At 36.5% G+C, this 23,529-nt stretch overlaps 1 protein-coding gene across 1 annotated transcript; it reads left to right on the forward strand.

Moving 5' to 3' along the window:
* Positions 1 to 9,431: 9,431 nt before the first annotated feature.
* On the forward strand, positions 9,432 to 23,083 carry LOC134824525 (uncharacterized). The gene is made up of 2 exons (XM_063836433.1): positions 9,432 to 11,064; positions 23,010 to 23,083. The coding sequence occupies exons 1-2, from the start codon at positions 9,432 to 9,434 to the stop codon at positions 23,081 to 23,083; spliced, it is 1,707 nt and encodes a 568-aa protein (XP_063692503.1).
* The last annotated feature ends 446 nt before the right edge of the window (positions 23,084 to 23,529 follow it).

Raw genomic sequence — 23,529 nt, forward strand, 5'->3', positions numbered from 1 at the left:
GAAGTTTGGTTTTCTTAACAGGGTCATAAACGAAAAAATGAAGAATTTTTTAGGATTAAGAAGAGGAAAAAAAGGAAACGAGGAGCAGATCTTGTTACTTCTGAGACTGAACACGAAAACAGTTTCTGGAGGTACGTTTTTGAGGTAAACTGACACAAGAAAAATTTAATATATTCTAAGCTATATCAGCAGCATCAAAATCCTTCGATTGTGTCCACAAAGAAACCTAATACGTTCATCGAGTCGACCCGTCAATAGTTAAAACAAATAGTACCTTTACTTGGCTGTTTCGTGCCGCGCGTTCACTCCAGCAGCAAGCTGTCGGGAATTATCGCGCGTAGCACTCAAAAGCCAAGGTATTATTAGCAGGAACCCGTTTAACCCTAAAGTGGTGTCAAGACTCAAGAGACTAAAATAATTATTACCTATTTAATTTGCGTTTTTGACACCACTTGGGCGCGCCTGGGGGTCCAAATTTTGGGCACTAAAATTCTTATTCCCTGGCCAATTTTTTATTTTTTCAACAGGTCAAAAAAGTTTAAGTTGTATATCTTTTACGGTTTTTGCGGAAACTCGTGTTAAAGTTGATGCCGTGGTACTGTCAGTAAAATGGTATAGTAGGGATATATACACATATAACTGAATCGCGACTTTACCTTACAGGAGATCAAAGATGCGACTAAAAAACTCCAAAACAATAAGAGTGTGTCCGATGACCTGATATCGAACGAGATGTTGAAAAACTCCAATGAGACACTTCAACTCGTCGTGGTAAAACTCTTTAATGCCTGCCTCCAGCATGGAACTTACCCCTGGAACAACTCGATCACAACTCCCCTCCATAAAAAGGGTGACCGGCAAAACCCTGATAACTATCGGGCTATTACTATTGGGAGCTGTCTCGGCAAACTCTTCTCGAACCTTCTCCTTAAACGGCTGATCGAATTTAGAGAAACAGCCTGTCCGGACCGACCGTATCAACTTGGATTCAGGAGGGGAGCCCAATGTAACGACCACTTACTCACCTTGAATACCGTTATTGAGAAATACACCAAGAAAGAGAAGACGCGACTTTTCGCCTGCTTTGTCGACTACCGCAAGGCTTTCGATAGCGTATGCAGGGAAGCACTCCTGTTCAAGCTGGGAAACATGGGCATAACAGGCAAATTCTTCGACTGCATCAGCCACATGTACAAGAACTCTTCAACCCGAGTCAAGCTGATTCAAAAGCTATCCGCAGCCATTGACGTCACCATCGGCACAGAACAAGGACACCCAATGTCTCCCGAGCTCTTCAAACTCTATATCCACGAGCTCTCGATCAGACTTGAACAAATCGAGGAATTGGATGTACCTTTATTAAACGGTGTAAAAGTAAGTCACCTCCTATGGGCAGATGACCTGGTACTCTTAGCGCTGGATGCGGGCAGCTTACAGAAACTGCTCAATTGCTTGCATGACTATGCTGAAAAGTGGGAGCTGTCTGTGAATATCAACAAAACCAGCGTGATGGTCTTTAACACAAGCTCACGAATACTGAAATGTGCTTACGGCTTCAAACTAGGCAACTTGGACATCGCACCCGTCAGAAAATACTGCTATCTAGGAATCCAGTTCTCCCTGAACGGTTCCTTCAAGCAAGCAATCGATGAACTTAGGAAGAAAGCTCTTCGCTCATTCTTCTCTCTGAGACGAACTATTGACACGAGAGCCCTTACCACTAGCACGATGCTAAAACTCATTGATAGCTTAGTCAAGCCAGTGGCCACATATGGATGCCCTATTTGGCTGCCATCAACCAACATCGTGAAAGCCATCCTCTCAAAAAATCAAGAAGCGAGTCTTCCCAAAGCAGCAGCAAAAGATGCTCTTGAAACTACTCACTTGAAAATTCTTAAATGGATATTGGGTGTCCACAAAAAGGCAAATAACAACTTCTGCTACGGAGATACAGGTAGAACCCCCTGGACAGTAACCGTCCTCCCTCAATGTATTGCCTACTTCTGTAGAGCATCACAAGCGGTTGTAGGTAACGTGAACACCCTCTTGCACCATACATTTCAGGAACAGAAACAACTGAACCTTACCTGGTATGATGCATGGTCTACTATCATCAAGACGAGCACTGTCGCTAAGCCACACCTACCCCACACCCTTGCGGCTCGTGAACACATACACGAAACATTTGTCAACCACTGGAAGAAGGATCTTCACAACCAGCCTAAAATGTCATTCTACACTGCGGTCAAAGCTGGGTTTGGTGAAGAACTGTACTTACAGCTCCCATGCAGGGTCAAAAGAGCTAACATTGCAAAACTTCGATCTAGCAGTCACGATCTGAGGATTGAGAAAGGTCGCTACACTGGAGATCGCTACAACACAGCACTGAAAACATGTCGCTTTTGCTGCTCCTCAGACACCGACGTCATGCGGTTCTTCGAAGAACTACCATTCTTTGAAACACCTATCCTTGAAACCGAGGACCACGTTATAAATGAATGCCCCAGCTACAACTCCCTCCGGTCCAACCTCTCAGACAACCTTAAAAGCCTCATAATGCTCAAAGAATATGGGGCCATCATGAACTCATTCCATGCTACTGAATTTGGAAAGTACCTCACAGAATCCTTTCACCTTCGACATCCTCCTGAAAAGAAGTCCTAGTTATCACCTCCTATGAAGTCCTAGCAATCACCACCTAACAGACTCTTCAAACCTTCGAAATCCTATGATTAAGTCCTAATCCTCGCTTCACGTCCCCTACTCATCTCCTTCAACGTCCCATCACCTTATGTAGTCTAACATATCTCCTTGGACTTGCTTTTATGCACACATCCAGAATTTCTATTAGCATTTAAATTATTATATTTGATTTTATTTCCACTTCGTGATATTGTAACGCGGTTAAATTTTAAGATTTTTATTTTCATACTTTTATTCGGCTTTTGTTTTATATATGAACTTATTTATGAATTGATGTATAGCCAAAACGAGTCCGTTAGTGTTCTCCTTGGTAATTTCAAGTTTAATTCCAGTTTAATTCCATATATCGTCTCGCTTTATATATAGTAAGATAATAAGCTGACGTTGAGTTAAAAATTGACAAGCCAGTATAAACATTGGGGTTAACGCGCGCTCCAAGATAATCTGGGGTAGTAATTTTTTTTTATTTGTGGAGAGTTTGGTAAAGCAAGCATATGGATTCCTTGCCTACCTCTGGGGTATAGCAGTCCTATGGGAGAACAGCCGACCGGAGGATGCCGGAAGTATCAGAATGTATAATGGAGGATGATGGTAAGTGTTATGACTTTGTGAGGGGAGATATGTCATAAATGGACGCTTAAGACTTACCCCAGATTATTTTGGTGCGTTTACCCCAGTATTTACTGGCTGTCAACGTCAGCTTAATTGTAACATATAAACGATCGTAATCGTGGGGAAACTCGTTCCAGATCGACCTAGGCAGGCAGGCAGGTACACATTTCATGTAATTTTCATGATTTCGCAAGAATTGATTATTATAAATTCTGGTATATTAGTCGCAGCATGAGCGACAGTTATATTTGAAAAAAACCACTCTGATTGGTCCTCTTACAACATGAAGGCAAATTGATTGAGTAATGTATTCTGTATGTGATTATTATGTTGAGTTTTAACCATCATTATCTTTAAAAAAATCTTTGTCTTAATTAATTAGTGTAGAAATATATACAGCACAGCTGTGAAATCAGTGGACACCTGAATGTTTAAAGTATCTCCAGAGGTTCCTAGTTGTCGGGATATGTAATGATTGGTTCCTAGTTGTCGGAGCTGATTGGATTTCCCAAGCTTGCATGTTAATTAGTTAACTAGGTAAAATTGACAGTTAAAGAGTATCCAGATGATTTCTGCTATTAATTGTGGGAAGTGAGATTCCTTTTACAACATAAAGACATAACAAATTTGTTGCTGGTAGCTAATCTAATCAGTATGATTGGCTACTGATCGGTGCTCAAGTTACAGTTGCTTAAGAGTTTCTGATGAGCTCCAGAATAATAAAGTAATAATAGCAATTAGCATGCGTCCAATATTTAAGCTTACAATGGCCGGCAGTGATGCAATGGCGTAACGTTGCATTTTGCGCCCCCGAAAAAGTGCCCCCTGCTATAGGCGCCCGGCCTCCCCCTCTTAAAATAGAAACGTAAAATTGGACCAATTAGGTGAATTTAGAGGATACGCTGGAAAAATCTCTAAAAAAGTGTGTTTCTAGGTAGTAATCTCGGGTACTTAATAACTCATCTGACAAGAGGAAGCAGGTTTTGTGATTTGGATTCTGGTAAGGGTTTCAGCCGAGTAGCATCATCAGATGTTTAAATCGATCATTATAAGAAGTCACGCGTGGAAGGTTTTTGCTCGATCTCAGCTATTTCATGTTATAAAACTCATGTGATAAACTACAGTTGACGGTGGTCATGTCGAGCAGAGGTACTGATACTGTCTGAGTGTCTGATATGAAGAATTAAAGATAGTATCTGGTGAGTGAGAGACCGCGAACTTGATAATTTAGTGAAACTTAGGATACGAGAACTGTGATTGGGTGAGCGGGAGCCGGGGATATAATATAACATTGTAAACCGAGACGGTGCCTGGTGGTTCTAATGACCCATTCTAATCTTAACAAATATAAACAATTAAAAATAGTAATAATCCCTCACAATGGCACTGCACTCTTAATAGGAAAATGCCACACTGTGTAGATCAGCACTTAACGATGGAATTTAAACCTCATCTGACTAATAATAAGCCTGCTGGATATTAGATTTAAAACAGGCAAACCGATTTTTCAAACTGTTCGACTCACTGAATTTATAAGTGGTACACTATAGGAGGCGAGACATTTATGGCATTTACCGTTTAAGAGAGTTGTTTTTTGGCCGCTGATTCCGAGTTTCCTACATACTTACATAGGGATCATGTCTGTGAGTTGTAATTAGTTTACGCAATAAGCACCATCAGGACTGCCTTACCCCAGAGGTAGGCAAAGCATCCATATGCTATCCTCTCGTGGGCCCAGCCTCTATTTTTAAAAAATTTAAAAAATAAAAAACCATCAGTAATTGGCAGGATGATGATTAATCACTCTACACTCGACTGTCACGTGACTTTTTCAACCCGTTCTCTAGCTGGTCCTGAACGACTATTCTAGACCCTAACCCTCTAATCTGATCCCAAGCCTGACCCTAACCCAAACCTTAGCAAAAGCATATACTGAAACCCTAACCCTAACGATAAATTAGACTAACTTCCTTATACGGTCATATCGCGTGATCAAGACAGTTTTTCGCCGATATCTCGTCAGGGGAGCATTTTACCCCTATGTCATAGGGGGTGATTCTGAATCAGCGTCCGAAAATACATCGATAGAAGTTGGTTTCAACTGTCGGGGGCCCTTTTAGAACAATCTCGAAGATCGACTGTAGAGTGATTTAGCACGCTCGTAATTGGCATAAAACGTTTTGTCTCCAAACAACTTTTGGTACCAAAATTATAATATTTGAAGGACCAAAGAGTTGTTTTTTGGCCGCTGATTCCTACATAGGGTAAACGATTCCCTGAACTCTGAATTCAATGCATGAGGAGAGTTGTTATAAACAGGTTATGATATTTAAAATTCAAATGCCTTGTTATGAGGGGAAATGAAAATTGATGATATGAAGGTATTAGACCAGGATAATCTTAAGATATTATAGTTAAATATCAAAATCAATCTAGGTAAACTATAGGTAAAAATATAATATTAATCATAAGCTAAAATGTACTAATCTTTGTATTCTAAATGGGGAAAAAGAAGAAACATTGTCAGTCAGTCGAGAAAATTGTCAGTCAGGCTATATGGCAGCTTTGTCGATGTTGTGACTATGCTAGTAGTGGTCCCAGGCTTGCGACTGGAATTGCGGTGTTAAATCGATTTAATGGTATACCAACGATCCACCTCCCACTTGTTGTTTGGTACTTAGCATTAATAGTGTTACTGTTAGCTGTAGCCATTTATAGCAAGAATCTTAAAACTAAAGGGGATGACAAGGAAAAGTGGAAGGAAAAAGAATAACGGAACAAACAATTAATTAAAGTATTTATAGGAGCAAGACAGTTTATGATATTTAATGGATTTGTTATTTTGAACCCTACTACATAGGGTTGATTGAAGACAACGTGGGTAAACGTGGCGGTATATTATTATTATATTATCATACTATAGCATTATAAGCACATGTCTACAGCTATAACAACTGTAGCTGCACATGTTAATAGGGTCGGTCAGGACAGGCTCTTTCTCTAAATTCGATCAGCCATTTAAGGAGTAGATTTTCCGAGACAGCTCCCAATAGTAATAGCTCGATAGTTATCAGAGTTTTTCCGGTTACCCTTCTTATGGAGGGGAGTTGTGATTGAGTTGTTCCAGGGGTAAGTTCCATGCTGGAGGCAGGCATTGAAGAGTTTTACCGCGACGAGTTGAAGTGTCTCATTTGAGTTTTTCAACATCTCGTTGGATATTAGATCATCGGACACACTTTTATTGTTTTGGAGTTTTTTAGTCGCATCTTTGATCTCCTGTAAGGTAAAGTGGCGATTCAGTTCGTCGACCAATTTCTTGATAGGCTGCTAATCGTTGGACATAGGAGTAGAAGTGACATCATCCTTTGAGTGATTGTTCACGCCACACTTTCGGTTGTAGAGATCATTGGAAAATTTGTGAAAGAGGAGGAGATCGTAGATGTTAAATGATTCCTTATCTTTGTACTGATCCACATTGTACCTCTCCACATTCGTATATCTTCTGGTTCATCTCGTACAGAAATTTCCCCTTTTTCGTTACTCCTTTTTTCTGAGAAAGTGCTGGTCACGAAGGAAGTTGCTGTGTGGGCTACTGTTGGCATTTCTGTCAGCTCTGTCAGTTTCCCTTTCAGCATGTCTGAAGCTTTGGTCAAACCACTTTTGACGTAAGATTGTGGTATGTTGCGACTAAGTCTTCATTATAAAGCTGTGCAGCTCCGTTTGCCGTGTTCACTGGTTGATTAAGTAGGCAGTCCATTAATTTGTCTTTGAATAACTGATCACTCTGTGCCAGCCGGAACTTAGTTGCTGTATCGGCAGAGAGGTTCTCTGATCTGTTCCATTTAAAATATATAGGTGCATCTTGGATATCTAGTGATTCAAGACTGGTAGAAATCCTTCTTGAGGGATTAGTGGATATTGACATTGATAGTAATGTGATCGGAGTATTGAGAGATGCTCTCGATTTTGAAGGATCCATTAGTGGGTGAGTCATAGACATTGATTAGATAGGTGTTTCGGTCTAGGTCGAAGTAGTTAGCTTTCAGCTTAACTACAATGATATCTTCCGTGGAGTTCATACGATCACATTGGTTACACCGGCTTTTAAGCTTTTGTGTACTCTCACTACTCCTATGCATACCCCTTCCTGTTAGAATTAAAGCAACAGTAGTAATTTATGTTAATCTCCCCTCTTGTTTCTTGCAGAGCAAAAATATCGTGGTTGTCGAAGAGCTTACGAATTTCGGGAATGTCAACCTTGGCTCCTTCAACTTTGTCCCGAGTGTGGTTGATATTCCAGCACAGGAACTTAAGGGAGTGGCGGGACCTCGTTGGTGTTTTATTTTACCCCAAATATTTAATCTTGATTTATAAAACTAGACAAACTTGTCGCGCAATGCAGCTAACTTAAATCCTTGCCCAACCGATGATTTATGATATTTAACGGATTTGTTATTTTGAACCCTACTACTGCATAGGGTTGATTGAAGTCAACGTGGGTAAACGTGGGTGGTATATTATTATTATACTTATACTAACATACTGTAGCAGTATAGCACATGTCTACAGCTGTCAGCTATGGCAAATGTCTGTGAGTTGTAATGAAGCTGTCTGATAACAGGTTGGTTATGTAAGTGATTCGATATCTGGTTAAATCTATAATTAGAAACAGCTCCGGATTTATCCATATACCATTACCAACACGTAATAATAAAACAATCATTTGTTGACAAACCCAGGAAACCTTACTGGCTGTGGCTGGGTCTATCTCCAAAAGTAAAAGAGATATAAGCAAAATATATGGCAAAATTTTCGTCTCGTAAAAGTAACGTTTCCTTCCCAGCTAAGATGAAAGTTGGGGATACTGTAGATTTTAAGTCATTCCAAAAAGTCTTATTTCGAGCCAAATTAAATTTTCAGAAAATATACTTTGCTGCAGAATTATTGTCATCCAATCAGAAACATTTAAAAATAAAATAAATAAAATGATAAATACATAAATCAGTGGAGGGTTGAGCTTTGCCCTGTGGTATCGTTGCTTCGTTAAATTTGAGAGCAACCTGTGTCATGCTTGAAACCAGCTCAACTCTATATACGTTAACATGAAAATACAGGGTGGGCCAAAAGTAAGTACCCATTATACGTTGGGTCTTATACCTCTGCCGTCTTTTATACTTGAGAGTTGTTGCTTTGCAGATGGCATACTGTACCTACTTGTTCGAGGATTCCGTCGCCAAAATTTGAAAATTCAAATATTTTAGACCACGCTCATTCAATATTAAAACACCTATATTGTTCTCTCTGAACAGTGAACATGTTGGACGCCTAATTTTGTCTGAGACGGTAGATTTGAGATTTTTACATTTTGCATCTGATCTGAAAAAAATTATGTGAAACGGATTAGAAATGACGAATTTATCAAGCGATTTGTGTATCTCGTTAGCAAAATTGATAGGGTGATTATGTGACACCGTGACACGACACTTTAATTGGACAGCTTTAACACTTCCCATAATGTTTAATGGGGTAGTTAACGGGGTCACCTTATCACGTGATTAGGTAAGCCAATCACCTGATCACATGTAATTAATAAACTCGTTATGCTTCGTATCTCGGTCATCTGAGAAGCTATAACTCTAATTTTTTTCAGGACAAACGTAATTCGAATGGCCAAACACAATTCAATAAAATTTAGCTCGATCCGACTATCCAAATTATCAAATAAATGCGAAAATGAATCTTCATTTGAAAAAAAAATGAACACGAATATTTTTCGAGTTGACAAATTCCTCGAACCAGTGGTGGTACTAAGTTATACCAGAAAGAATTATTTCAATTGGGCACTTAGTGACTGAGCTATAAAGGTCAACGTATGGGTACTGACTGTTAGCCCACCCTATAAAACACATAATATAAAAGACAAGATATAAGAATCTAAAATATGAAAATATTTAGTTGACTCTGTCAAAGATGATTAAAAGTAGCTCAAGCTGCGAAGCTGGATTTATTGAACGCACGATGCACATCGATTAAAAGACATGGACATAACTCATTAGTAGTAACTTCTGGACAAATTTTGGAGAGGTCAAGATAAAACATTATTATATATATAAGATATGCAACACAAATATCACTTGGCCCTTGAAGGCAAGTTCTCAAATTTTGTGACCAGCAACGATCCAAATGCCGACCTTCAAAATCTTATGTCTCATATTCGTGATGCTGCCAATGTTTCCATCGGCCCAAAACCTAAAGCTCGCTTGAAACATCACAGCAGTGATGACACTCTCAAAGAGCTTGTTGAAAAGCGTCACGATCTCCGACAGCTACTTAACAATAATCAATCTCTTGATCGAACTACATTGAGGTCATCCATCAACCACCTCACTAATAGTATCCAGAAAAGATTAGTTGAAGTGAGGTCTGCTCAAGCTGATCAGACTAATAGTGATATTACTAACACAAACGATTCAAGGAAAATGTTTGAAGCAGTAAGACATCTTCAGAAAAGTAAACCACCTAATAACTCGATTGGTGTTCATGATGAAAATGGCTGTTTGATTGCATCTGACGACATGAAAGCTTCTGTTGTTAGAGACTATCTCGAAAAACAGCTGACTCGCAATGAGCAACCTCTCGAGCCTTTTGAGGGTCTACCACGTGCTCTCAATGTCCCTTTTACTGGAGTTGAAATACATGCAGCCACCTCTAGCTTGAAAAATGGGAGGGCAAATGGTCCCGATGGAATACCCAACGAGCTAATTAAGTACTCTAATAGTACAGTCCATGAACATTATGCTGGAATCATAAACAGTTGTTTCGAGACACATACTTTCCCTATTTCCATTGGAGAGGCTACTATAACACCCTTACAGAAGCCAAAAAAACCTATTGGTCCTCTGAAGAATTTACGTCCACTCACCTTGTCCAATGCAGCCAGAAAAATTCTGTCTATGGCTACTCTTAAAAGGATAGAAGAAAAAGTGAACGCCTTCACTGGTCCATGGCAGTGTGCATATAAACGCGCTCGTTCTTGTGCTGATATTGTTTGGTGTCAGCGAGTTCTACTGTCAGTTGTCCAAAGGAAGAAATGGGAGTATCATCGCATGGGCATTGATATGTCTAGTGCGTTTGACACGATCAAACGCACTACGATTCTTGAACTCCTGAAACTGTGTGGCTGTACTGAGGATGAGCTGAGGATTGTCCGGTTGTTGTTGTCCAACACAAAGCTACGGGTGAAGGTAAATGGAGTTCTTTCAGCTGAGTTTTTAAGTCTCCTTGGAGCTTTCCAAGGTGACTGTCTATCCGGCTGTCTGTTCACCCTTGTCTTGGCTGGTGCTTTGAATGAACTTAGATGGACTATAACAATCAGTTTAGATAGGCCGATCCCCCCGATTACTATTGCTGGCCTTCCACTTGACACTGAATATGCTGATGATGTTGACTTCAATGATGAAGAGGAAGACAACTTGAGAGCTATTTTGCCCCAGGCAACAGCTATACTCGAGAAATGGAACCTCTTTGTCAATGAAGACAAAACGGACTTCACTCATGTTTATTTAGCTAGTACGGGTGAAGTCGACAGTGATGGAAAATTAGTGTCGGGGAATGAAGCATGGAGGAAAAGTATTACTCTAGGGTCCGTCTTGTGTAGCAAAGCTGATATTCAGCGTCGCATAAACCTGGGATATGCTGCCTTTAACAATTACAAGAAGGCCTGGAGTGATAAACTGCCCCTAAACAAACGTCTAACACTGTATAATGCTTTAGTCGTATCGGTTCTTATGTACAACTCATCCTGTTGGGCCGTCCCCAAAATATTCCTTGAAAAACTAGATGTTGTTCACCGCAGACATCTTCGCACTATTTTGAATATAAAGTACCCAGGAGTCATCTCCAACAAAAACTTGTATAAACGCTGCAATGCTGAACCATTGTCAGATAAAGTGGCCCGTAGTCGGTGGAGAATGTTAGGACATGTTTTGCGGGGTCCTATTGACGGACCAGCGTTTTCTTCCCTCATTTTTGCCATCAATACACTGGACTTACCAGGGAGAAGAGGAAGACCCCAAAGCAATCTATTCTCGCTGATTGTGCATGATTTATGTAAAAGAAATCTTTATTTGAATAATATCTTTGACCTGCATTATCTCCGTAATTTGAGTTATGACAAGAGATATTGGCGGAATTTGCAATGAAGTTTTTAATTTTTAGTTTTTGTTTAAGGGAAAGATTAGACTTGGGCGTTGTTTTTTAAAACTATCCCTTGTTTAGAACTTTGATTTAATAATATATATATATAATAATATTTTCGAATATTTATTATAAATAAATATATATATTTATTTATAATAAATATTCGAAAATATAGCAACTCGACAAATTTTCAAAAATAAGGGGTTCAATATGAGTAAGATCACTAAAGTCAGTCGTGAATACTCCCTGAGGGCTGAGGCAAGGATGAAAGAGATTGAGTATAAATGGCTGAGTTTCCTTCTGCTCTACAGGGTGCATAAAATTAAATATACTGTACACTTGATTCTTAAAATTCTGGAAGAAAATATATAAGGAGTTGGTACAAATTCTTTTGAATAGTATCAGTTATATATGCCTTGGGCTTGAGATAGCTGATACAAAATATCAAGTAGATTGAAGATTTAGTCATGTATTGGTTTTCATGTAAGGGTTCAAAATTTAAATTCTTTTTAAAATGGTACAATTCTTGCATGTTTCCTTGTGCGGTTCTGGGACTGTAGCTCAGCCAAAATCAATATTTTTCTCCATGCTTCCATACATGTAAAAGTTATTATTGTAACGGTATATTATAACCAGACAGAAACAAAGTGTGAAGGGCCTGGACGGAACCCCTTGGTTTCAGTTCCTTGTTTAACACTGCCGTACAGCAAGGACATTCGCCGAGTTCGCCAAGGATGGGCACATAGTGTGTCCCCTGATAACACAATACGTGTTATCTCCACCTTCGGAGGTGACGCGGCACTGATAGACGTAATTGAAAAGTTTGAGTCCACCATAGAGACTTCTCCGAGTTTGTCGTCTACCTCTAACACCGACACGACAAGTACAACGGAGACCTCCAACAAGGATAGAAACACTGGCAAAAGACTATTCAGTTACGTTAAACGATCAGGCGCATTTTTGCGGAGAAGACTCCTCAACCCACAATTGCACGCAGAGAATAACACTGTAACAAAAACAGAACCTTGCCATCAAAGAAATTGTAAGTGTTGTGCAATGATAGGAAGTGAAAAGTGTTATAGTATTAATGGAGTCAAGATAAGACAAGCTCCAGGGACCTGTTCTAGCTACAACATAGACTATATATTCATTTGTAAATTATGTCCATCTCCTTTCTGCTATGTTGGACGTACCATTAGGACTTTGCATGAAAGAGTAACCGAACATAGAGCTAACTATTATAAATTATTGAAAGACCCTTCCTTAAAACTTAGTGATGATTTTATATCTGATGATAGTGACACCTATAGTTTAGCAGCTCACCTTATAGACTCACATAACCTTTCCAATAGACCTGATTTTGATGCTTCTTATAATGTTTTTATCCTAAAGAATTCTAGTCCTAGTAATTTAGAAGTTAACGAACATCTACTTATACAAAAACTCAGAACTTTGAAACCATATGGTATTAATTCATGTGATCCTTTTGGTATGCCACTTTTATTTGAAAATAAAACTTTTGACAATGGTCCTTAAATTATTTCACCCTTAATGCAGGGACTAGTATATTTTTTTCCGACTAGTTGGGGCCTCACAACCCCCCATACCCGAGTGCTTCCCATTCCATTTTTGAGAGTTTGGCTTCTTTTTACAGCTAACATCCTTTAGTTCAATTTATAGTTTTCTGATATAATTGGAGTATTAACCCTTATCTTTATTAGGTACTGACAGAGTTGAAAATTACGTGAGATAATTTTTAAAATACGCCGTATGTAACGTTTTTTTGCTTAGAAATAAAATACGTCAAAAATACGTTAAAATACGTTTGCCTATTTTTTTCGTAATTGCATTCAAAAACTTAATAAGTTATGTCTTTCGTCCGCAAGTTTTTCAGACACATCGTCATTACGGTTCGTAATGATTCCTATTTGCACGCTTTGGTACGCTTTAGCACGTGCACAGTTCCCTTAAATCATTCGCGAGGTGATAAACTACAGAGCTACTAGGTAGTGCGCCATCGACAGTGAGCCGCGCGTGCCGACTGTAGGATGGTTTTTTAGCGCTAATTTCGGCCAGCACAATTTTCTTCAAACAAATAGATGTTGAGTATCCTTCCCGACCTCCAATTGCAACAAAAATTGGTAAGCTTACTCATAGACTTACAAGGAAAGTGTCCGAAAAATTTAAAGCATATCCAACCATCAGACATTATGTTACAGCTAAAAGCAGCGTATTTTGCCCCATTTTGATCACTATATCAACTCCGACATCCACCAAATTTTTCGGACAGTTGTGAAAGCCCTATTGGAAGGTCGTCGCCAATTTCCAGAATGATCTCATATAAGGAACTGAAGATATATCCGAATAATACGACAAATCCGAATAATACGACAAATGGTCAAATTTGGACGAATTTGGTCAAATTACGCGACTTTTACAGCTACTTTTGCTCCAAAAGCCGCGCACCATCAAATATGGCACCTAGGCGAAACTCACTGATCTTTCCAAAAAGGTATGACAAATTTGGTATTGTGCAAATTCTCACAGTCTCTAGAAAACAGTGGTACAAAAATTTTTTAAATCCGAGCAAGTTTATTTTTATCGTGCACCCCCTAGAGCTACGCGAGTTTTAATCAAACTTTTATCTTGTATAAATAGAAATAGTACTTATTATTTCATTGGAGCTCTTAATGCTACAAAATCACTTGTAACGTATTTTAACGAATTTTATTCAGCGAAAATAAAATACGCCGTATTTAACGTTTTTTTGATATTATATAAAATACGTTAAATACGTATTTTTCAACTCTGGGTACTGAAGATGTCCGAAAATGTTTTACCAATGATGTTATAAAGATTTTGTTGGAATTTTTAAACTCATTCGTTGTCTGACTGTGGGAACTATTGATTCTTGATGGGCACATAGCTCACTCCACAAGATGTTCTGTCAAATGTTGCTTATATACCGAGGATTTACAGGAAATATTTCCTTGTAGGTTTTAGAGGGTGATCTGTGAAAGTGTGAACAGACAACTATACCTTATTCCCAACTTATAGGAATTAGAATTTCATTACTATCCCAACGAGCTACACCAAGCATATGTAGCTCTGCAACACCCCATGTAAAAAAACTAATTGGTTATTGAGATAATTGATTTTATGTGAGGCGCTCCGCAATCCAATGCCCAAAAATGAGCGTTATCTGGCTCGAGAACAATATCTGTCTTAAAACCATAGAAAGCACCGAGATTAATCTTAATGTTGATGGTTTTAGATGTAAAATACATCAAGGAACACAGTAATGAATTCCATTTGCTGCTAACTTTCATAATTAGACCGCCACGGCCCACGCCTATTTTATTATTAGAAAACGCCCATTTTGCCTGATTTTTGCCCTCAAATGAGTCTGGTGACCCTAAAAACTCCCACACTCCTATAAAATACTTTTGATGACCAACCCCATATGACCTGATTATGATATTCAGAACAGCATATTCGATCTGATCACTTTGAGTGAATACTGATAGTGAAGTTCCTTAGAACCGAAGAAATTCGCGTTATAGCGCTTCGGTTGCTGTCCTATAAGCAGTCTCCAACCAATCAGGACATTGATTGACTGACGATATCACTGATTAAGTGCTGGATCACGTAATCTTAAAGTTAAAAGGGTCATAACTCGGTTAAATTGTGAACAACCAACTTGAAATTTTGGGAAAGCACTTCAATTATCTAACCAAATGTGTCTAGAAACTTTGAAGTTCCTAGCTAAAAACTTTATGGTGACAATACTAATAGTTAAAAAGAGGGAGTGGCGTGCCACAGCCACTGTAATTAATTAAATTTAACGGAACTTTCAGGAAATCTAAGTTTGACCCATAATGTCCAAAGATTCCCTGAAAGGAACTGTTTTGGATTATGTTTGTTGGAAGAAAAAAACAATATGTGCTATTTTCCAAGCTATAACAATACCATGATTATAAACGATATATTCGGGCCATAGCAGCAACTAACACCAAAAAATCTTGAAGAAATATTGGCAAAACTTACCTTTAAGCTTTTATTTACCCCTTGTGCAGCTTCGAGATAAACGCGCCACAATTTTAAAGTTTGTTTTAAATTGCATTACGCGTTTATAGACATGCATTTTATTATAAACTGATCGCAAATTTATGTTTGTCGAGACGAATTCGTCACTGAATTTTATCATTCATGGATACTTTAAATCATTTAGACTTAGTTCAGCGGAACTAGTTAAATAACTGTAACACTATATACCGTTTATAATTATATAACCATATAAAATTATGAGTTATTCTGGAGGGGTCTTCGTGAAACATATTAAACATCGTGTTTATCGTCTTCGGATGAGTTATACTATTAAATTCGTTGGGTGAGCACGTGTTCCGCCACCAAAAATCGTTATTGAATACGATATTAAAAAGACATTTTAGCAAAAGAAAAACCAGCTTTATTTGCTTACTGGTAAGATATTAAAGTCATTATTGTAACTGTATATTATAACCAGACAGACACAAATTGTGAAGAGCCTGACATCTGTAAAATCTTATATAGATTTGTCGGAGATTTAATTTGTCGGAGATTTAGATAAAGCAATAAATACTGTTTATGTTAAATTCCCAGAATTTGAAATATAAGACAAATACGTAATGTCTAATATAATAACCACAAAATAGCAAAGGGTAGCATGCCGTCATTTGTTAGGTTGAACATACAAAAATTCTGTTGGATGAACTTGTTGTGAATTGAATTATTAATCAATTATAAATCAATTGCAGTGCTGGCATGAATAATTTAAACACCAAATTCCTTAAAATACACTGAAGCTTAAGTCAACAGTTAAAATCTGAATTGTTCATTTTATTTTATTTATATTGACGTTGATGCAACAAAAACCCAAAAACAACAGCTGCTGAAAATTAAATCATCGGCATTGTTATGTGTTAATTTATCGTCGATATAGCGATAAAAATAAAATTTGTGTACGCTGTACGTAAACGCCAAAGAAATATAAAAATGAACGTATGTGTAAAAACAACATTTTTGTTTCCGTTCACGAGATTTTGAATTATTTTTTTAATTTTCAATTTATTACAATCACGATTACACAAAACCAAAATATCTGCAATGAGACAACAACAATCAACATGATATATGAAGGTTAGGAAAATATAAATGAAACTCAACACTACCATACTGCAGCTGGAGTGAAATGAATTTATGCCAAACGTTTTTAACATTAGATTTGGATATTGCTTATAATGTGTTCGACAACATTTATACTTTTATAAAACGTTTATGGGCATTAATTTGTGGCGATTATACAAATTATTGGTGCATTTATGTTTTTGAATATCGATTATAAAAGACTTCTTAAGAATCACTCATGAGCGATTTTTAGGGTTTATATATTTATAAACGGTAATTTTTTTTAAAAGCGCCTTTAGCCTTAGGAGGCAGCAATTTCCCGAATTTTAGGTTTTTTAATAATGCAAAACGTCTGATTTGTGTATTATCTTGTCCATAATGAATGTTGGGCTGCAAAAAGCTGTAGGGAGGATAAAAAGGTTTGACCTTTTTTCTTTAAGGGGGCGGGGAAAAATGCAATGAGGCGGCAACTGCAAGTTTTACCGCTGTGCTCCAGCCTCAACAATTATAGTAATGTATTAAGTTTGATGCACGAGTTTTTCATGTCATGTAGTGTTCCATGTTCATTTTATACTGCACCTGCCAAAGACTGGGTTCATGGGTGCTATATATGCATACCACACTCAAAATCAAAGGGCCTTTGTCTTGAAGGAAAGTATCTTAGCACAAATAGATCATATAAGTGAACGCTGGACCATCATTTCGTACTTTAAAAAAGGGAATGTGGCAGGTATATGTTTTTAAAAAACATATTATTGCTGAGAATTGCTTAAACTTTTTTAAGCATGATTAGCTCTACAATTCCGTTGTTCCTCCTTCTTCATATTCCCGCCCTTTTTGTTTCTCATCAGTGATATAATGAAGATAAGAGGGTTTATTGATGCGTTCATCAAGATTGTTGTATAGCTGGCGGTGATCAGTAGGGAGAAATCTGCAAAACATTAGATGATGAGTCTTTATCAAACAGTTTGAATTCTAAATAGCTTTCAATTAATGATCGCTATATTTATAAAGGGTTTTACAAGCAGTTTTATTAAATATTTTGATGATAGTTGGTGACGAAGTGAAAATCTCCACTCAGTGTTTCAAAACAAATTAGTTGTCGAAATCATCAAAATATATGATCGACCCACTCATAAGAGCGGAAAAAGACCAAAGTTTTATTAAATGTATCATTTAAGGGGACATACATCAAAACCTTTTTTGCCAGGACCCGGGATTTGACTTCACATTATGAAAGTATAGATTACAACTGTAAGATTTGAGGCATTGAAAATATTTTTTGAGAGTACGCACATTCGAAAAAAAATTATTTTCTTTTTCGAAAGTTTTGGAAAATTTGAGAAGTCTGTCAATACCGATATTTCAGTCATTTTAAACATTTTTTTTGGCTGATTTGTTTACTGAACATTATTTACAATCCTTAAAAGAAGCCCTTCAAAGGATTTTATAATCAAACAATAGATGACGAATTTATAGACAAAACAAGGTCGTTTTTTTTCCTTTGGTTTTCCGCAAATAAGTCACGTTCTGAATATCCTAAAAGATTCTAGTTTAAACTTTAAAGCAGTGTGTTTAGAAAACAAAGAAGGATCGGCTATTCAGAACGATCGCATTTCTCGATGAAAGTGTAATAGATGCTTTTTATTCGGAAAATTCTACACTAGCTACCTTAAAGCTAAATGGAAGATGAACAATGGGGCGCATGTACCAGTGACCACTCTTATGAGTACAGCTCCGAAAAAGCTACTCATTCAAAACATCAGTTGCAACTGTTTAAAGTCAGGTTGTGGCAATACTTGTTCATGCAGAAAAGCAGGAATACATAGTGGATCAACCTGCCTCAAATGTCAGAACAATTGCACCAATGTGCCAGCTGAGGACTCATAAGACTCTTATCTAGCATATATGGTTACATGATAAAGTACTGCTTCGATTTCCCGATTAATTTAATAAAAAGTTGTTAATTATTCGTGTCATGTAATTCTAAAATATTTTGATCTAAAATAATTTTTATAATTTTTGAATATTTGTCAAATAATTGATTAACTAATTAATTAATTATCTAATCCAATGGTTGTCGAATAAAAAGTTATTCTCTTTCATGTTTTGAACACATTGGTTCAATCTAGATTTTTCTACGACATTCAGAAGTCGTTTTATTAGCGGAGATTCAATGTGGTAAAAAGTGGTAAATAGTGGTTATTCTTTACAAATTTCGAAAAGTCCAAAATATTGCAAGTGAAAATTTTCAAAAGCTTTATAAAAATTAGTTCATTATACGTGTAATGTAATTGTGAACATTTTTTATCAAAATATATTTTTGAAACATTTGAAAATATATTAATTATTTGATTAATTAATTAAATAATTTATTTTTGAAAAAGTTGATACATAAAAAGTTTTTCTTTTTTGTTTTCTGAACACACTGCTTTAAACTAGAATCTTCTAGGATATTCAAAACGTGACTTATTTGCGGAAAACCAAAGTGGTGAAAAGGTGGTAATTGTGGATTTTGCTCTAGTCAGAAATTTTGGGAATTCTCTGGAATGATTCCTGGGACCTGTCCTGACCATTTCCCGTTAAAATCGCTTAGTTGCGAATTTTGTCCGACAAAGGCTTAAACTAGGACGTATTTGACTGTACGCGTACTCTCAAAAAAATTTTGTACCGTCAAGGAAGATGAAATGTGAGTGGAAAGAGCGATGGGTAAACACCATTAGCGCGGAGTCCAATGCAGTTAGTGTTACATACAATTCTTGAGAAAAGCACGCCCCCGTTATTTGGTCCCTAATAATTGAGGGTTCTAAAGGGAATTGAGTTTGAGACAATCACCGTGGTCAACATCCACTGCGAAGCCTTAATTTACCATTATGTTTAATAGTATTTGACTCCCAAATTAAAGTTATAAAAATAAATCTAGAACCCTTATAATGCTGTTATAGTTATTTGAGGTATTAAACCCAATATTTAAACTTTGATCTGTCTATGAAAAATATAAACAAGTGGAAGAACCGTTATGCGTTCTAACTCTAAATTGTAACATTCTTTGAGTCTGGCGAGTGGCGAATATCAATTAATACTTTGAGTCCGGTAAATAAATACTTAAAGTCTGGCTATAAAAGCACAAAGTCTGGTAAATTAATACTTCAATGGTGTTTGGCCGTATTTCCAACCGGTCCTTGTAAAATGAGCAAACAATTCCAAAGGTGAATGACCGGAAAATATGCGTAATTGCGAAAAAAATTTAAATTCTTTTCAACCGTATTCTCTTTGAGCATGAATGCATTAATTTATTAATAATCATTATCAAACCAAAATTAATAAAAATCTCGTTTTGCCAAAATATATAAAATTGCGAGGAGAAAAATAAAACGTAAACATTGGTAAAACTAAAAGTTTAGTCTTGACACTCAAAACTTACGAATTTCAAAACAAAATTTGTGAGATTCTTTACCTTTCATTTCAATTTCTTTAAAGAAGAGAATGTCGAATGTAACCGTCATCTGAGGTTGAAATTATGCTTAGAATTGAGCAGAAATCCTGTACATACCTTAATTTAAATTCAGAATTGAACAAATTTCATCTCACAACAGAGAAGACCACGAGCCTGAAAATAAAGTTAAATATAATAACCTCCTGATCAAGGTAGTAATACCGCACATATTTGCACAAAATCTCAATCATGATAAGCCAGTAAGGTAGATAACAAAGCAAAAAGGCGGTCATCACTGTTAGGGTTGCATAGGTTGCTTGGGTTAACCATTTTGACCTTCTCATGACGTCAGTTTTTTTCCTGACGACTCTGATGGATGAACCGTCCCCAGTTATAGTGGTCTCCCTGTTTTAAAATTTTTTTTAATTTGAAAATTCAATTAATAATTTAATTAGTTATTATCAAAAATGACGGTATAGAATTAGATGTAATAATATTATAGTTATAGTATAACTTATACTATAAGATTATTATATCGAGGCTTAAAATCATTCAATGTTACTTTAGTCATATTTGTTGAATCATTGCAAGAGTTCCACGCACAGTCCCTTTTACATGATATTGATACATAGAATTACTTACCCTTGCACGCTTGCAGAGGTTAAAGTCAACACTTCGCATGACTTAGTGTTAATTTTATCTTTGTTTCCCAACGGTTGGGCAGACTTTAAATGTTTCTTTAAAACCCTGTTCCAGCCCTGGATGATACAGTTTTCCTCGTAATACGACAGAATTTTTATTGTTTGGTCTTTCAGCTATATTATAACAGTTAGCGAAACTTACTTTTAGTACTTTGATACTATTTAATCTGCAAATAATTTTCATTTCTACTGAAAAATCAATTGGTACCTTCTTAGAATGATCTCGTTTATGTCTAAGTTTAATCATCTCCACTACTATAGCAAAGTATAGCGCCAGAATCAGAGCACCGGGTATCATCAGAGGTATAATTACCATAAACACGTGGCCCCAGACAATTAACTTTCCGTCCGGTAGTAGCTGAGATGATAGGAAAGTATAGTGATTAAAAACAAAAAGTAAAAAAAGTAAAAACTTTTTTGTTTGGAGGTTTCCAAAAGATTTAGAACATTACATTTTGTCAAGACTTTCTCATTTATTTCAATCAAATTATAGAAGCTGTATTGCACAAAATTATGACATAATGTTAAAATTGCTAAATTCGTAAACAGTTCATTTTAACAGTTTTAAATTATAAAACCTTTTAAATTAAAATGAACTTTTAGTCCTGTAATACTTTTTACTCTATTTTATGAACGATAGCGAACCTCGGTAAACGGTATTTAGTTTAATAATTGTACAAGGACTGGATTCAATTTCAACGTACGCGTAATGCAAATGTAGTGAATGCCACCTGCTCTAAGCTTCTAAGTCTATATAGTAGTTAAAACAGATCTCGTAATTTATAGTAGTTAAAACAGATCTCGTAATTTATCTCAAAATGTGTGCCTTTTTCAGCGTAAGATTACATTTCTTAATTCTTAACCAAAATAAAATGTTTAAGTCATTGGATTCACTCATTTTTATCCTATATCCCAGTAATGAAATTATAGCAATGGTATCTCTAAATTCTAATAATGAACGATCCTAATTTTATACAAAATCCTTGATTCATTGAAATGTTCATTAAAGCAGATATTGGTGTGATTGAACGGTGAACCTTCAAAAAAATAACCGATCAGTTTTGAATTGCATATATTTTTTATATCCAACCATTTTGTCAAGAAATTATGTAAATCAGATGTTTTTTAATGTGTCAAATCCTCTATTTCTTATAAAAACTTATATATATATATATGAATATCTCAGAAAATTGAATTTAAGAATATATGCGGAATCCGAAAAATATGCAAATTAGGAATGTTTTTCACTGCACTGAAAATCACAAATTAATAAACGAATATTTAATAATTAATAAACTTATATTTAATAAACTAAAATATATTTGACGCCGCGCTTCATACCTCGTGGATGGACCAGGTACAAAGTCCAATGTACTGACTGTAAACATATCTGGCTCCTTTAAAGAATGGCACAATGGAAACAAGTATCGGTAGGATCCACATGACTATCATGTATCGGGATACTAATGTTCCTTGGACCAGTCTCTTGAAGTGCATTGGTCGGGTTATTGCCAGCAGCCGGATCAAACTCAGCCCTGAGACAAAATGGTTGATATATAAGAACTTTCATGAATAAGAATTTACAGAATTCACAACAGTTAGTTTTTCAGGACAAACGTAATTCGAATTGCCAAACACAATTCAATAAAATTTGGCTCGATCCGACTATCCAAACTATCAAATAAATGCGAAAATGAACCTTAATTTTTTTTTAAATGGCAACGAATATTTTTCGAGTTGACAAATTCCTCGAACCAGTGGTGGTAGTAAGTCTTACCAGAAAGAATTATTTCAATTGGGCACTCAGTGACTGAGCTATTAAGGCCAACATATGGGTACTGACTTTTGGCCCACCCTGTATATAATGAGCATACTCATAGTGCCAATGGTGAATGGTGACAACTGTTGGGTTATTTATAGGTATTTTAAAATGAAGAACTGTTTTGAAATTAGCGATTAAACTTTTTTTCGGAATCATCAGCAGAGCAAAATATTAATTATTTTAGCCCCTTGACAAGCTTATTAACATATTATGCTTTGTTAATAAAATTTCTACGTTATATAACTCGCAAGGTAAATGCTATTTTTAATTAACATTAATATGTATATTAAATAGATACCTGCGATAGAGAGAACAACATGTCTGAGAGTGACGTTAAACACGAATCCAGTGACATTGCATGCAATTTCAGATAACCATCCTGACCCCATGTCTCTTTTGTTAGCTACGCTCACCAACGAGGCAATCATTGGGAATATTGTGTAGAGAAAATCGCTGACAGAGGTGCTGAAAGTGTAATATTAGTCTGACGAATAAATGTGGTTTTTTTTCCCAATCTTATTAAAAAATCATCGGATATTGTGTTTTGCATGTTTTAAAGTTTAAAATGTTTGAATAATTAGAAAGCTAGGACATGGGCAATGTGCTAAGCAACGAAAGCTGTTGGGGATCCAGCTTACGATTGGCTGTCTAAGTAGCTTTCTAATTTCTAAGAGGAATTTGTTAGATTCCCCTTGAGAAGGAGTTTCAGGAGATTACACGGCTGGTTGTATACTTCATACAGTGTGTAGCACGTTATTTTGTGTGTCCCAAATCCCAATTACCGTAAAAGAGGGCGTACTAGCTACCCTCAAATTAGTTGAAAACGCAATGAAAATAAAGTTGTCTGATATACTTGTCTGATATAAAAGTAAATATTCTGCATGTCTTAA

This window comes from Bolinopsis microptera, chromosome 12 (genome assembly GCF_026151205.1).
Source record: "Bolinopsis microptera isolate Bmic1 chromosome 12, MBARI_Bmic_1.0, whole genome shotgun sequence".
NCBI classification, from domain to species: Eukaryota; Metazoa; Ctenophora; class Tentaculata; order Lobata; family Bolinopsidae; genus Bolinopsis; species Bolinopsis microptera.